This window comes from Colletes gigas, unplaced genomic scaffold (assembly GCF_013123115.1).
Source record: "Colletes gigas isolate AHSC1104 unplaced genomic scaffold, ASM1312311v1 Colletes_gigas_Sc00006, whole genome shotgun sequence".
Lineage (NCBI taxonomy): Eukaryota > Metazoa > Arthropoda > Insecta > Hymenoptera > Colletidae > Colletes > Colletes gigas.
The window spans coordinates 404,789-421,636 of record NW_025106635.1 but is presented as its reverse complement, the minus strand read 5'-3'; the positions used below and the strand labels follow the sequence as shown (position 1 = coordinate 421,636).

The 16,848-nt window shown below is 40.2% G+C and overlaps 1 protein-coding gene across 4 annotated transcripts; it reads left to right on the top strand.

Moving 5' to 3' along the window:
• The first annotated feature begins 1,453 nt into the window (after nucleotides 1–1,453).
• On the top strand, nucleotides 1,454–16,655 carry LOC122395605 (myosin heavy chain 95F). Of its 4 annotated transcripts, none has more exons than XM_043393303.1 (20): nucleotides 1,530–1,574; nucleotides 1,982–2,150; nucleotides 9,694–9,887; nucleotides 10,659–10,732; nucleotides 10,916–11,045; nucleotides 11,118–11,282; nucleotides 11,535–11,947; nucleotides 12,093–12,104; nucleotides 12,277–12,536; nucleotides 12,606–12,763; nucleotides 12,825–12,989; nucleotides 13,191–13,414; nucleotides 13,513–13,704; nucleotides 13,797–14,780; nucleotides 14,851–14,990; nucleotides 15,082–15,117; nucleotides 15,218–15,338; nucleotides 15,414–15,531; nucleotides 15,613–15,828; nucleotides 16,164–16,655. In XM_043393303.1, exons 2-20 carry the CDS (start codon nucleotides 2,122–2,124, stop codon nucleotides 16,313–16,315), a joined length of 3,783 nt encoding a protein of 1,260 aa, XP_043249238.1. In that variant the 5' UTR covers nucleotides 1,530–1,574; nucleotides 1,982–2,121; the 3' UTR covers nucleotides 16,316–16,655. The 4 variants fall into 4 exon arrangements, with proteins under 4 accessions (XP_043249240.1, XP_043249238.1, XP_043249237.1 ...); XM_043393302.1 differs by having other exon boundaries at nucleotides 15,082–15,126; XM_043393305.1 differs by lacking the exon at nucleotides 1,982–2,150 and having other exon boundaries at nucleotides 1,454–1,574; nucleotides 15,082–15,126.
• Nucleotides 16,656–16,848: the final 193 nt, after the last annotated feature.

The window sequence follows — 16,848 nt, the reverse complement described above, 5'->3', positions numbered from 1 at the left end:
CTATGTATGTTAATGGAGTATACATATAGCGGAGGGGATGGAACAATAGAAAATAAAAGATTCGAGAATGGAATTGAGATATGATACGTGTAAGTACTTTCCAAGCGATTACAATAGTATCGTTGATAGCATTGCATAGTAACACAGATAAGAGTGAAACTGAAATATGTGAATGGAATACAATTTTTTAATTTTCATTTAAGGAAAACTATAAAAATACTTATTTGGCCAGTTCATTTTGATCGATCTGTAGTTTCGATTCTCAGAATAAGCATAATGTTGGGGAAAGTTATTTTTTCGGAGAACGCGAGGCGGAAGAAATGCCCGTAACTAGAAATCGGTAAAAATTCGAAGCACTCAATGATCCATGCACTTATTCGTGGATGGTTTGTCTAAGGAAATGACGACAAAGCTTTTACGACGTCATAAAATATGGAATTAGTTTTTTGCATATCGAAAGTCATACCGGTTATGCCTTGACGCTTACAATTCTTCGAGGTTAATACACTGTGCACGGTTCATTACATTTACAAAGTTAATTTGAAATATACTCGTGTTTGCATTTTATGAAGTATTGATTTAAAAATAACGATAATCAGTACATTATCACAGACGAGGTATACGAATTTTTTTTTCTCAAAAGTGGGTAGGATTTCGGGGGTATGTCTATTGACCAAAAATTATTGTAATTGATCCCTGCAACTGTAAATAATGTTTTTAGAACGATTTGAAACTTTCCAATTTCGTTTAAAAATTTAATATTTTCGTGTCACTCGCGACATTACCAACAGATTTAGAAATGCGGCATTCGTATGAAACCACATGCTTTGTGCGTTCTATTTTATCGACGGCAATTTGGTATACGAGTTACCGCAGATGTCGCTACTGTATTGACGCAATGTGTTATACGTATCGTAACAATGTAGTTTATTAAAAACCGTTATCGTTTTTTTAAAGCCATTGCTATTTATGAGTGTTACATAAATAGTGTTACATTACAATCGTTACCTGCATATCCTTGCACTAAAAATACATTCCAACTAATTTGAAATTCTAATATCGAGTAAAACAATCGAACGCATCATTGCAGAATGTCGCGACTTGAAATAGATCAATTTAAAAAACAACAAAACGTAAGTGGTATTTGAAGCTGAATCATTCGGAAACTACAGAAAATATTTAGAATCTTTAAACGAATGAGATTTGGAAACAATATTTCACGTCCTTGAAAGCAGAATTTGTCAATGTCGTGCATTGGAAGGTTGCAAACGACAGAACGATGTCGTTCCTGTGAGATGAGTCAATTTATCGATTATCGATGCGTTTTGTCAACGAAATAGATTACGGTGCGTCGTATTTTCAATTTGCAACCACCTGTTGTTGCGATAATAATCGCGCGTAAATTTTCTAGGCTCGCGATTCGCCAGGTGATTGCCATTTGCCGCGTGGCAAACCCGAAACCCCACGAAATTTCCCGATCCTACGGAACCGACGCGATGCACCGAAGCACCAGTTCAACCAGTTGTGTGTCGGACTTGGTGCCGGTCGTATCGTAGCTGTCGTGCTTTCAATCGGTGAGTAACTCTATATTGTAACGCATGCATCCTTCGGTTTTCTCCGCGTGCACCTGTTAGTCCTACGATGTATTCGCACGACCATTTAAAAAAACCTTAATATTTTCTTTCCGCGCGTTCTCGATCTAACGGTACTTTCGCCAGGCTTTACGAAAATTGTCGTCTCGTCGAGTGTAAACCTGCACAGTGCACACGGACTAAAAAAAAGGGCGGTAAAAAACTGTTTTCATTTGCCACGAATAACGTTCTCTGATTTAAAACCTTTCTTTCGTAAACTTCACAGGCTTGGTCTCGATAAATTGTCCTTTACGCGTGCTTGCTTAAACGCACACCGGTTTCCATAGGAAGCTATTATGTAATTCAGGAAGGTGACACTCGGTTTGGTAATATTAAAATAAATTACACAGAGCAATGGCATTAACGATGACGTTCGGTGCGCTTCGACCATGGAACCCTGCCGTGGGATCGTAATCGGCGAAGGAATCAACGTAAAGTTTTGATCGTTTTGCTCTGTGTGTCAGTTTGGATAATTGTTAATTGGACAACGATGTCGTCGGTCACTCTACGCGCGTTGACGTATGTATCTACCTGTTTATGTTTACGGTTAGGCAACGCGTGTCCAAAAGTGTCGAACAGAAGTTTAACCAGAGGCAGAAATCCAGCAACATATGTTTCGTACGTCAGGTCGCCGTTCGCGTTATCGTTATTACTGCTATTTATTCACCTGTGCCGCGCGTGATATATATGTATAATCGCTGAACGTGATTATATCTTTATTGCAATATTTCGAAAACGATAAAATAATTAATAATTCCTTCGACATCTTCTTTCTTTCGAAACAAAGTGATCGATTGTTATCGACGGTTATTCTTTCACAATTTCGATGGGATAAATTGAGAAACGAAAAATGAGAATAGATATTTTTCCCTGTCGAAAGACTCTGAGATTTAAATAACTTGTCACGCCTTTCCACGTCTTAACTGTTATTAGCTGTTTCTTGCACTAATTAGGTTAGGAGAACATGATACACGCCAGTTTCTTGCATCGTCCGTGAAAATTTTCCTGTGAACAGAGAACAGACGAGTGTCTCAGAAAGTTTGTAGCGCGAACAAATTACGTTTGCCAACCGTTAACATCTAAACGACTTCATTTTTCTATCGTTTATCTTGCGAGAAATAATCTTTAATTAAATCATTCTTGCAGCGTCGAAACAAGCATCAATTAGCCTGGGTATTAGGCGTGGTTTATTTGTTAAAAGCAAACAGGAACTCCTGATTAAGACGTCGTGCTGCCGTTTATCATTATTTCATTGACAATCGTCCATCAATTAATGCACGTTCCGTAGGTGGAAACACGTGCAATGCGTTATGGAAACGATCGGTATTATCGAAGGCAATAGTCATTTAGTATCGAGGTTATGTTACAATGCATGCAATGTACAGGGTGTTGAGATATCTATGAGGTTTTAAAAACTACTAATGTTCTTTCGATGATATTTAAATTGCATGGAAAATATATTTGTTGTATCGTCACGATTGTAAGAGATATTTAGGTCGAGACACCCGGTATAGAGTGGGAGAATGACACACGGGCAACCGTGTGGCACGTATTGTGTTATTGTTTCGCCGGGCGACGATGTAAAACGTGCGATATTTTCCTTGCAATTGTAAGAGGGATTAGGAGAGTGGAACGGAAAGGTGCATAGGTGCACAGGTGCACGAACGCGGACGATTTAGTGCCAGTGAATTAGCGTGTGAATCCTTCTGTGTACGAGCAAACAAAAAAAAAAAAAGAGAAAAAATGAAGAAAATCCTGGCTCCTCGTGCGTGATGAAAGCTCGTTTGGGTTCGTCTACCGACGCGCGAGGATGCGTGTATTCCGCGATTACGAACCACTCGTTTAAAAACAATGAGTTCTTTTTACAACCACACCTGCCTCCGCTATCGAGTTACAAAATTCTGTTTTGTTTGATCACGTGTCTTCGCTGTACGTTGAGAACCCGTATAATTACTCTTGCGTGTGTCTGTCTGGCCTTTATCAGTTTTCAAATCGTTGATATTTATACGTATCGTAATACCATATTACTTAATGTTTGCTAAAGTATTACATACTGGCACGAAGCGATCGACGCAATCGACTCTCTGTGTATAATTTCGAGAACACTGTGTTGTTGGTTTTAAAATTAGCATTAACGGAGCGTTTGTTAAACTTGAACTTGATAGAATGAAATTTTCTTTTCAGACAATCGGAAAGCGAATATCCTACAATTTGTCGTGATATTTACGTGCATGGAATCCCACCGTAAATCAACGATCGAAACGTTTATGCTGATAATTAATCATTCCGATTACTTGGACCCCCCCAGAGTGGCACAGATTATAGTTTGAGGAACATTTTGTTAAAGAAGCAACGTAATACGTATGTAGTTGGGAATTGCCCCAGAAACATAGAGCGCCATCTTTGTTTCTAAACTGACAGTTCGTTACATCGTTATTTGTACTCGTATTCTATTTTTCTAATTAAGCCTAAGGAGGATCGCGCGTCGAGTTCCTAGACGTACGCGCGTGAAATGTTAACGAAGCTGGTTTCGATCAGCCGATGAATTAATTACGAAAGAAAAACGCGGCGTGTCCTTAATCGTGACACAGAACCGAGGCTAAACGATTCACCGGGATCCTCGGTCGAGCGATCGCAGTCGCATGAGTCACCGACAACATGATTCTCGTCTCACGATATCGGTTCACGAACGATCCTTTTTCCGCGATTATGTAACGCCGAGTCTCGCTCGTCGGTTGCAATTGTCTCGACGATGCGAACGAAACGACACCGGACGGCAGGAGGACCTCTTCCGGCGATGCAAATTAACTATTGAACAATCAACTTTATCGATCGAATCTATGTGCGTCATTTTCGTACCAGGACACATTTTCCCATTACTGGACGTGTTTGTTTATATCAAGATCGGTTACTATTTCTCAGTCGATAAGAGACAGTCTCATAAATTAAAATCAAAGTATGCAGTACGAGTCCCTTTCTCTCTGCGTGTGTATTTCTATGTGCAAGAGATTAAATGGTGCAGTGTGCCACTGCACGCTCAAAATCACATCCCACGATTCAATCTAATCGCTGAAAGCGGTTGATGACGCTGATCGCGCGAAGGTTGTTCCAATTAATATTAAACTGCCTGCGAAATGATACCACCGTGCACGATGGCACTAACGAACGAGTCATGGACGTTACTCTGCGCTCGTTGCGTCTGTACATGATCCGCGATAGAAAAAAAAAAACCATTTACACTTGTGGGTATAACAGGACTTTTCACTATGGAACCAAGAAGATCAATTCTCAAGTTAAGATTCGCAAAGTAAATACCAAGACAAATTCTACGTTATACAGTTTACAATTGTAAAAAAATTAACGTTTTCGTTTCGACCTCTTCTCCATCAGAAACGTTAAAGAAGAAACGAAATGTACGAATGCTCGTGGATGCCGTGATGTCGTATTTCCAGTATCGAGATTTCCCTTTTCTTCGATCCTGCCTTTTTGTCCAGGGAGACGGGTCGTTGGCCGCGCTTTATGGTCCGAGGTGCCAACGCGCCATTCTAATGTAATCTGCATTGTAAGTCCGTTGTCGAGATTCCTTCCTCGGCTTTTTCGTCATGTTTCGTCGTCTCGTTAATAATAACGGTCCGAACGGTAAAGAATTTTAACAAACAAAATAACATTTCCATTTCGAATTATTGCAGTCGAAAAAGTTGTGGAAACTGGCCTACATCCCCCGTTCTAGTTTCATCGAATGAATCGATGCGTGGAGTCGATCGTGTCGATTGATTTGCACGCGTTATCCGGTCGCGTCTCGCCGAATAATGGTTACGAAACGGGCGTAAGCGTAACATCTAATCACAATGGCTACGCAACGCGTGGACGTAATGCGTAATGAGTGTATTTGCAGATGGTGAAGCGGTAAGCTATCCGGAGTTCGTTGACCATGACGACAGATAAGACGGCTCTTACTTTCTCGCGGTGACTAAACCGAACTACGCTACGGAAAGTGTCCAGAACTACGCTAGACTATGCTAGAGAAGAACAACGAGTCGATTCGGTGGTTCTTAACCCTTTTAGTGCGAAAAACGGGTGCCTATGCGAGGAATACCGAGCCAATTTGACGAGTTTGTTATGGTTAGAGAAAAAGCTCATAAAAATCAAACTAAGAATGATATTTACTGCAAATCATATAAATAATATAATTATAAAATATGATACAAAACATAGAAACAAGTTTCTCTTCTACAAATAATATTTACACATAAGAATAATCATTGTTTGGTCACAGTTTTATGTAGGTCACGTAGCATAAAGTATAAGTATTTGATTTTCAATGATTTTTTAATAAGTAATCGATTCAAAATATGAGGCTTTGTTAAAAAGTTATTAACGTTTAAAGTGGAGCCCGTACTGATTTTTTTTCTCGAAAACGCGCAGGATTTTGAGGGTATGCCTATTCACCAAAAATGATTGTAATTGACCCCCGCAACCGAAAATAATTTTTTCAGAACGATTTGAAATCTTTTTTTTCACCGAAAAATTTAGGCACCTATTCGAATTTTTTTCTCGAAAATGCGTAGGATTTCGGGGATATGTGTAATGACCAAAAATGATTATAATTGACCCCTGTAACTAAATATAATTTTTTTAGTGTGATTTTAAATATTTGAATTTCGTCTAAAAATTTCAGTACCTACTCGAATTTTTTTCTCGAAACTGGGTAGGAATTCAGGTGTATGTCTATTCACCAAAAATGATTGTAATTGACTCCTGCAAGTGAAAATAATTTTTTTAGAACGATTTGGAATTTTTTTTTTCACCGAAAAATTTAGGCACCTAACCATCGCATACGCAACGATATATCGTCGTTTGGCACTAAAAGGATTAAGAGGGTAGTTCGGCTTAGACATGCAATTGTAGATTGCTTTGCATTTGTGAGTGTGTACGTTTAAATTATCGCCACGTATTGCTAATTCCGTACTCGAAAGAGCACGCGTCCAGCACTGTATTATTCGTGTAACATTTTTTTCCCGTTTCTGTTACAGTGTGCCCTTTTTTTCCCATTTTGTGATCCACGATTCCACGCTTGAATTTCGTCGGGAAGCACGTGACCACTGACGCGTGTCTCCCTGTTCCTGACCGTCGCGTCGCATCGCGTCGGCTCCACCTGCTGCTTCCTGCTTCCTTTCCCGATTCATTCATTTCGTTTCGACGCACTGTCGGCCGTTCCTTTCCACGGCGAACAAAAAATCGTCGTGAAATTCCAATAAACAAACGTCCATCAACCATGTACCGCAACGATTTTTTAAGCATTGGATTTCCGGTTAAACGTTCCTTCTAATTTTAATAAAAATCATACTCGATATTTGTCGGAATGTTCTCGAGCCTCGACGAGGTTTATCGCGACCCTGAGGTACGCGAACTATAGTTTAAGAAATTCTCGTTTAGCCGTACGTATTATTACACAACATCGGAGAAAGGCCGATGATCTTGCAGAAACAAAGATGCGACAGCTGCGTATTACCGTTTTTCTATAAAGCACGAGGTGAATGAACCGATCCGACCAACTCTCTCGTATCTTTGATCGTTCTTGCTACGTAGATACAGAAATTAAAAACATTAAAAGGAATAGTTATTCAATTTACTGTTTAATTAACCGTCGTTCCAACTAATATACGTAGAAATCCATAGACGAACGCGATACAATCTCGGTTCATGTTTCAATGATCGATGCAAGGATCTACCGGTTGCTTTTACCGTTACGATACTCCTAACGGGATGCTGGGAATGCGACGACAGAGGGAACTACCCGAATCGATTCCTTTCTCGCGCTTTCTAGATTAGCCATGCGAACGATTAATATTTGCAACGAGTTCTCCGTTCAATTTAACGACCGTTGACAATTTTTATTTATTAGTTCTTCGTAAAAATACACTAGCAAAGCGTATAAAAGTAATTAATGATAATTTCAAGCCGCAATTTGTACCATATGTAATATTACTTGTAGATCGTTTTACGAAAAATAGGGTTTTCAATTTACAATGAACATGATTCAACCGATAATCTCTGTATTTCAGAAAAGTTGTCACATAGATCGATTGATATTGCATTCGAAGTTATTTTTATCTGACATTTACGTCGAAGGGATAAATCTGTCTTGAAATGTTTTCTTATCGGCTGATTCACGTTGAAGGAGCAAAACAATCTTCGTATAGCAATATGTACGTGTATATGTTTTTATCATCGATGAACAGTTTATAAATTTTTGAGTTTTTAATCGTATCAATGCGAGATACGAAGTTTACGACTGTATCGCAATAAGACACGCGATCCAACGTGTACCGTTAAATATACTGTATACTGGAAAGTATCGGTAAGAGGTTCAATGACAGGAACGCATACACCGACGAGAACGTAACAGTGTCATGGCGATGGCGTCCTAGCTAACGTCGTTCCGAAATTCATTTCGGTTTTAGTTTGTACGATACCATTTTAAAAATATTATTTACTGTTTTTAGAAAGCAGTCTTATACATACATACGTTTTCAATTGTCGGAGCGTGATTATTTTGAGCGTTGCTTTCATCGGTTTTATCTTCGTCGCGATAACGCCGCGTCGACAGATAAATATTCAGTAATTTCGAGAATCTACGATACCTTGAACGAGAACGTTGCATCACGGTAGTCGAGGATCCACGATAACAGTTAAGAAAGTTGTGAATGTCGGTGACGCGTGAGATCATGAACCAAAATTGTAATTCGTCAGGTAACGTTGCTTCGATGCAATGGTTAAAAAGGGTTTCGAAAAATATATGAGATAAGAACCGCGCTCTGAATCTCCGAATAAAAGTTAGGAGTTGAGGTCATGCGGCCCACGCAGTTTGAATCTGGCGTCAGTGCCACGTCCTTCATTAGCAGCCTCTGTTCCCTCGAGGGTCGCTTTAAATCCCTATCGAGCTGCATTAAAGCCGGCACTTTTGATGCTTCTTCCATCAATAATACGGTGCAACCCGATGCCATCGCGGCGACTAATCTTTCGCGAGACGGAAACAACGCCGAGACAGTGAACCGTGTTATTTTTCTACCAATTTCTCTGCCCGGGCTTGACTTTCGCGGATCCTCGACTCGAAAGAATTTTGTGATTCAGCAGTTTCGCCACGGCTCGAGTAGCCTCGACCATGCTCGAATAGGACACTTCTCAAACATTTATATACGTAAAATTCTACATAAAGATAGTCGTTGGCGGTCGAATAGATTCTGCAAATTTTTCTTCGTTCTTTAACGTGAAAAATTACGCGACACCCTCTATAATATTTATATTGGTATCGTGTATTATTTCCCAGAACAGCAAGAAACGCGTTTCCACGGCCATCAGGAATTCCACTCGCGTCACGGGGACTCGGTTATGGAATTTCCCTTTGCATTTGTAATTCTGCGACCGGAAACTCGAAGACTGTTCCTTTCACCGGAAATCTTCCTGCGTTTCGCGTGAAAGTGACCGGACGCGTCGTTGGTCGAATTTCTAGACATTTGTACTCGTTAACATAATGGATTGCACAATTAATTCGCACGCGATGTTGGCGTAATTAAGCGTACGCAATTGTTGCGCAAATATAAATATAATCGTCGTTCTTGTTTGCCGTGTAACCGGTAATAACGCTCGTTATTAACGGAATAAACTTGGCAGAACGAAATGCGTGTTATTAGTTGCTCGCTGCGGTTCGATCGAATAAATTCGCACCGAACTTACCGTTCGATAGTTGCGCGAATGGTGGTCGTTCATCGATCTTGAGGTACGATAGAACCTCGATTGCTGCAGAAAATCGTGCCTGCAATTATCGAGGTAATCGATCCAATGAGTAGTAGCCTTACATATGCTACCCCCACTGCACCTTCCATTCTCACTTGTTGCTTACCGATCCTCCCCCCCTCCACTTGTTCAATTATCGAATTAACCAGACACTCGCGCGTTGATCGAGGTTCTACCGTACGATGCAACGAAAATCAAAATGTAAATTCTTGTTCGATGTCGACAGTTTCGTTGACTTAATCGTTTCCCGTTTGTTTTGTTACAGAACGTGGATCGATATGGAGAACCAGCAGGTGTGGGTGCGAGACCCACAGGAGGGTTTCATAATTGGGAAGTTCATAGATATGGTCGACGGGGATGCGCTGATCGCACCACTGAACCCAAAATATCCACAGCGCACCTGCCCGCTGGATGAAGTTTACCCCGCTGGGGAGTACACCAAAGACGTCGAAGACAATTGTAATTTTTTAGCGATTCGTTTTTATTTTTCCTTTCCATGGATCCCCTTTTTTTTGGCAGTCTAATGGAGCCTAAATAATGTTCTTACACATTACGTTAAATCCATGTTTTTCCTGACTTGGCCAGATATAACGCGCCAAACGGTATGAAAAGATAGTCGTTTATTTGGGTCACACATTAAGGAAGAAACTGATTATGAAGGTAACTGTAAAACTTGGCATAATTGGGGCATCCGCTCAGTCTGGTCAAAGTGTTCTGGCCTCGATGCGATTCAATTACCGAAATCCATTCTAATGGGAATTTTGTCCAATGATCAAACTATGAGTCATCGATTGTTTTGTATTCTTCGTCCATATCAATTTCCATCTTACAGATTGGATTGTTAAACTTATCTTTTTCACTGTGATATGGTAGATGGTATTTTTACAAAAGGACACGATTAATAAGTAATAATTTGATACAAGTACTACCAGTTCTAAAATCGAACTTGTCAGACTTTATTTTACTGTTTAGTGCCAGCGAAACATGCATATGTAAAAGTGATAAACATGTTTGTAAGTTACTGAATACTCATTAAGACGTCTCGCGAATACTTCTAAGACGATTAAGACTTTTAAAGACTTCTAACACGATCAAGACCTTCAAGACCATCGAGACTGCCAAGAGTTTTAAGTTTCGAATCGCGTTCGAAGTGATTTGAATTTTCCCCGTCGAGGACGCTTTTTAAAATCCACTTTCACTCGGATTGACTCTGTTTTTTTATGTCTCCAGGTGCTCTGATGTACCTGAACGAAGCCACGCTACTGAACAATATACGAACACGTTATTTCAAGGATAGAATATACGTGAGTAATTCTATGTAGATTGCAGTGTATCATGGAGGGCATTAGAAGAAGAGATAATAGTTTTTAAGCATTTTACAAGACCCTAGCACTTTACATGCGCCACTGTAATAAATATTAATTGCAACAAAGTCACACGTTGTCTGTGTTCTTGTTAAATGGGTAATGTTATGTCACTTTTGACAGACCTACGTCGCTAATATCTTAATCGCTGTAAATCCTTACTGCGAAGTGAAAGATCTATACTCGCCTCAGACGATCAAAGCTTATCAAGGAAAGTCATTGGGAGAAACGCCGCCGCATGTTTTCGCCATCGGTGAATATATTCTTCTCTATTGCTGTTCGTATTTTTAATTTACTAAAATGCTGTTTGGCGTTTATTTTTCAGCCGACAAGGCGTTCAGAGATATGAAAGTGCTGAAGCAGTCGCAGAGTATCATCGTTTCCGGCGAATCCGGAGCTGGAAAGACCGAGTCGACAAAGTATCTTCTTCGGTATTTGTGCGATCTATGGGGATTGACGGCTGGACCGATCGAACAGAAAATTCTGGACGGTGAATACACATACATAAATTAACAATCGCAGTCTGCTTAATATTTCCACTACGATAAATCAAAGCGTGAATGTTTTATTCATCGTACAGAAATTTAATTCATTCATAAACTAACTTCCGTTTGTAAATTCATTCGTAAATTAGAATCTATTAACGGATCTTTTAATCCGAGCGGTGATTCACCCGGTACGAGTGTATCGATATTTTAAACCAGTGGTTAGCAACCTGGATAACATTTGATATATATTTTAGCGAATCCTGTATTGGAAGCGTTTGGAAATGCAAAGACTAAACGGAACAACAACAGCTCGCGGTTCGGTAAATTCATGGAGGTACACTTTGACTCGAAGTGCCAAGTCGTTGGCGGTTATATATCTCACTATCTCCTGGAGAAGTCGAGGGTCTGTCTTCAGAGCCCAGACGAAAGAAATTACCACGTTTTCTATATGATGTGCGCTGGTGCTCCTCCCGAGCTTCGCGCGAAACTCGGAATTACGAAACCGGATGACTTCCACTATCTGAGGAACGGTTGCACGCAATACTTTTGCAACGAAGAGTCGGCGAAGAAACTGAACGACGTGCAAAAGAGCCGCGATCAAATGATAAAAGGTAGTTTGCACGATCCGATCCTGGACGATGTCGAAGGATTCAATGCCATTGATCAGGTAAACATCCTGCTCATACTCCATCGATACTAATATAATATACTTTTCACCCTGACTGACTTTTATCTTTTGACAAACAAAATTCTTATTAATAAATTTTTTAAACTCTTCTTTATTGCCGATTGGATAATTTTTTGCAACGCAGGAAAGAGCAACGGTAATTCGATTGTTTAATAAGCAATCATCAAACGCTCATCTTGTTCGATATTTTCGAATTTTTCATTTTTAATCGCAGATTTCAGAATCTCATTTCATTCTTGCAAGAAACGACGAAAATTTTTGTGTCCCGTTTCTTTTGCATACTTTAAAATATCTTTTCTTTCATGAAGGCCTTAACGCGGCTTGGTTTGACCGAAGCTGAACGAATGGAAATTTATACGATGGTGGCCGCTGTGCTTCATCTTGGAAATATCATGTTCGAGGACAATCCTGAGGACACCAAAGGTGGATCCAGAATATGCGCCAGCTCCGAGAAAGCGGTGCTGATGTCCGCCAAGTTATTGGCTGTAGATCCTGAGGAGCTCAGGCAAGCTTTGGTCTCAAAAGTCATGCAGACTAGTCGCGGTGGTATCAAGGGAACGGTTATCATGTAAGTCGATGAAAAGGATGTGTAAAAAACGGAAGAAGAAAAGTACGTAATTACGTGCAACGTTTTCAGGGTACCGTTGAAGGTGTACGAAGCCAACAATGCTAGGGACGCTCTGGCCAAAGCCATTTACAGCAAACTGTTTGATCATATTGTAGGTCGTATTAACAAAAGCATTCCTTTCCAAGCTTCGAGTTATTATATTGGTGTCTTGGATATCGCAGGTTTTGGTACGTATCAGTTTTACCGTGTTTCTCGACCGTTTTAATCCACGTTCTCACGTTTTCGCAGAGTATTTCAAGGTAAATAGTTTCGAACAGTTCTGCATCAATTATTGCAACGAGAAGCTACAACAGTTCTTCAACGAGAGGATCTTGAAGTACGAGCAAGACCTTTACGCGAGGGAATCTCTTAACGTACCTAAGATATCGTACGTCGACAATCAAGACTGCATCGGTAAATAAATATTTATTAATATATAAATATAAAATTTATTGTTAATAAATTATGACTTATTTATTAATAGATAATTTATCTAGTTGATGAAGTCATAGATATTTATATATTATCAAGCTATATAAATAACTATAGATAAAACACCTTGACCGTTCAGCACAAATCGAACGTATATTTATGTATATTTTCTTGCATTTTCAGATTTAATCGAGTCGAAAAATATGGGAGTGTTTAGTTTGTTGGACGAGGAATCAAAATTGCCGACTCATAGTTTCGCGCATTTCACCAGCGAAGTCCATCGCGTTTGGAACGGTCATTTCAGAATAACATTGCCGAGAACTTCGCGGTTAAAGGCTCACCGAGAGTTGCGAGACGACGAAGGGTTTGTGATCCGCCATTACGCCGGCGGTGTCTGTTATCAAACGGTACGTTATCGCGTAATATACGTACGTACGTACGTAACATCTGTCATTGTGTGTACTTTACTATCAGACATATATTTTTTTTCTTTTCATACTTACAGAATCAGTTTATCGAGAAAAACAATGACGCGTTGCATGCTTCCTTGGAAGCGTTAATTCAGGAGAGCAACAACAAATTCCTTAGAACACAATTCGCCAACAACTCGAGCCAGAAAGGGAAACTTACGTTCATTAGCGTCGGTAGTAAATTCAAAACCCAATTAGGGGAGCTAATGGATAAATTAAAGAGCAATGTAACGATTCCTTTTTCCTGGCGTGTTTATTTAGATATTATCGTTTCGTCGCGTGATTTCGATCGGCGTGTTACAATGGAATTCTTTTTCAGGGAACAAATTTTGTACGTTGCATTAAACCCAATAACGACATGGTCGCCCATCAGTTCGACGGAAATAGTATTTTGGGACAGTTACGTTGTTCGGGGATGACGTCTGTGTTGGAGCTGATGGAGCACGGCTATCCCAGCAGAGTTCCGTTCCAGGAACTCTATAACATGTACAAATCCTATCTGCCACCGGAGTTGGCTAAATTAGAACCTAGGTTTTTCTGCGAGGCGTTGCTTCACAGCTTGAAACTGAACAAGAAAGACTTCAAGTTCGGAATCACCAGAGTGTTCTTTAAACCAGGAAAGTTCGCTGAGTTCGACAAGATTATGAAATCGGATCCGGAGAACTTGAGGAAATTGGTGGCGAACGTGAAGAAATGGCTCCTTAAATCTCGATGGAACAAAATGCAATTCTGCGCCCTTTCCGTGATCAAATTGAAGAATAAGATTATTTATCGCAGACAGCATCTAATAGTTCTCCAGAAAACAGCTAGGATGTACATAGCCAAGAAGCAGCATCGGCCTCGAATAAAGGGAATTTTGAAGATAAGAAATTTGAAGACGCAGCTGATCGGAATGGAGGAGACGTCGAAACAGTTGAAGAATCGTGACAGGTCGATGCACGACATACAGAGACTGAAGAACGATTTGGAGGCGGCGATTAAGAAGATCAAGGACAACACGAGAATAAGACCGGCGGAGATCGATTCGCTCTATACTAATTCGGTGAATCAAGTGAACAAACAAATGGCGTCGTTGCAGGATATGGTTAAACAGCAAAAGGTTGCCGAGGAGCAGGCGAAATTGAGGAAGATCCAGCTAGAATTGGAGCTCCAGAAGCAGCGGAAAGAAGAGGAGGAAAGAAAGATAAGGGAAGAGGAGGAAAATAGGAGAAAGAAACACGACATCGAGACGAGAAGAAAGGCTGAAGAAGAACAGAAGAGGAAGCAAGAAGTAGAAGACCAGAAAGCTGCCGCAGCGCTTCAAGTATGCACTTTTCCTTTACGAAGTAATTTTATCTTTAAACAATCACCTGATTTGTTTACTTGTTCTCAAGGCGCAATTGGAGAGAGAAGCAATGGAAGAGAACAAATATCGCGAATTACTGGAACAAGAGAGAAGAGATCACGAATTGGCGGTTAGACTGGCCCAAGAATCAAATGGACAGGTCGAAGATTCACCACCGCCTGTACGAAGGTATTGTTTCATAAAATATTGCGTGCTTGGAATTTGTTGCTCTTTGTATACAAGTCGAGCAAATAATTTCTCACTTTGTTTGAATATGTAGCGGTTCCGAGATACGAGTACCATCGAACAACAACAGGTTAGCAAGGTATCGTAAATAAGTTGAGATTTATTTCTTCGTTTGAATGCTTTGGTAATTACTATGCTTTGATATTAATTAATATCGTTATAAATAATAGGTCAGAGCAAGTGCGCAATAATCAGGCAGCCATGGCTAATAAAAAGTACGACTTGTCCAAGTGGAAGTACTCCGAATTACGAGATGCTATAAATACATCGTGTGACATCGAATTATTGGAGGTGGACATTGTTTGAAATCGTTTAAATTGATACAATTAACAATCTCGTAGAATGGTGATGCAATTTTTTCGGTAGGCTTGTCGTCACGAGTTCCACCGAAGATTAAAAGTTTATCACGCCTGGAAAGCGAGAAATCGCAGGAGAACGACAATGGACGAAAACGAAAGAGCACCGAGATCCATCATGGAAGCTGGTAAGCGTGCTCGCGTAATCCCACAGACCTGAATTCACCATTCATTTGATCTTGATGCGATCGATTTAATATTCTTTTTAGCTGCTAAAACCCCGAGAACTCCAATTAAGCAATCGATAGTAGAGTCTTCGCAGCGATACTTCAGAATTCCATTCGTGCGACCTTCTGCGCCAGGACAGCAAGACAATTCGCACACATCTGGTAAAAGAGGATGGTGGTACGCCCATTTCGACGGCCAATACGTTGCAAGACAAATGGAACTTCATCCTGACAAAGCACCAATCCTACTAGTAGCAGGTAAAGTTCCAAGCTGTTGAGCTTGATTCGTTATTACACATTACTTCTACTCCCGTATGCTATCGCATCTTGCATATTACACGAACGAAACAATACTCTCTTATTCAAGCACTGCTTTTCTTGCAATCAAACTCTGTCCTCTTATTCACGTTTACGCTAGTCATTAATGGTGTTTGGACGCTGTTACGCACTTGTTTACGTTATCGTTACTCGCCTTGGACGTTCTCGCTGGAAAAGGGAGCAAATATTCTCACGCTTGCCACAAATCCTTGCACTTGATCTTGTAGCAAACAACTTGTGTTGAGTTCTCAAAGGCAAATAAATTTCTGTGAAAGGTATCGACGACATGCAAATGTGCGAATTGAGCCTAGACGAGACTGGGTTGACTAGGAAACGGGGTGCCGAGGTGTTGGAACACGAGTTCAATCGTGAATGGGAAAAGCACGGGGGTAAACTGTACATTCCTCCGTGCGATCGTAAGAAATGAGAAGTTAGTTGGAACGTTCGTCGAATATGCGAAAATAGCTCTTAACACGTATACATCACGAATTTTGTATTTTTCTCGGTATCGAGCCATTTCGATGGCGTATCCACAGCACAGTGCCTTAGAAATTCTGTATGTATGTTTATCGAGTATGTTATTGATTCGTCACGAGAAAGTAGAGCAGCCGAGCGGATTCATAGTGGATCTATGGATCGATCGACTCTGTGTGCTCGGTGCGTTGTAAAATATACAGTATTCGGATTTGTTTACGAGAATTAGGTGATTCCTAGCGCGATAAAGTCTAAATTGAAACGTAGAATTTTTTTGTAATCGCTTAAAAGAGCATGGTGCAAGGCGGGAAAGAAACATTCGTGAAAGAAAAGATCTCATTAAATTTCAATTTATTTTCATCATTTTAGAACGACGGTTTTAATTAAGGGTGTACGCCTTGTATTTAATTTATGGTATTAAGGTTGATATAAAAAAAAACGATGGACTTTGAAGATAAACTTCCTTTATGTATTTTACAATGGAAA

Excerpts from the sequence above, each read along its gene's own strand:
- LOC122395605 (XM_043393302.1), top strand. The coding sequence starts at position 2,122 with ATGTCGTCGGTCACTCTACGCGCGTTGAC. Across the intron at positions 12,764-12,824 it reads CTTGGATATCGCAGGTTTTG|AGTATTTCAAGGTAAATAGT; the intron begins GTACGTATCAGT and ends ACGTTTTCGCAG. Across the intron at positions 14,991-15,081 it reads TCACCACCGCCTGTACGAAG|CGGTTCCGAGATACGAGTAC; the intron begins GTATTGTTTCAT and ends TTGAATATGTAG.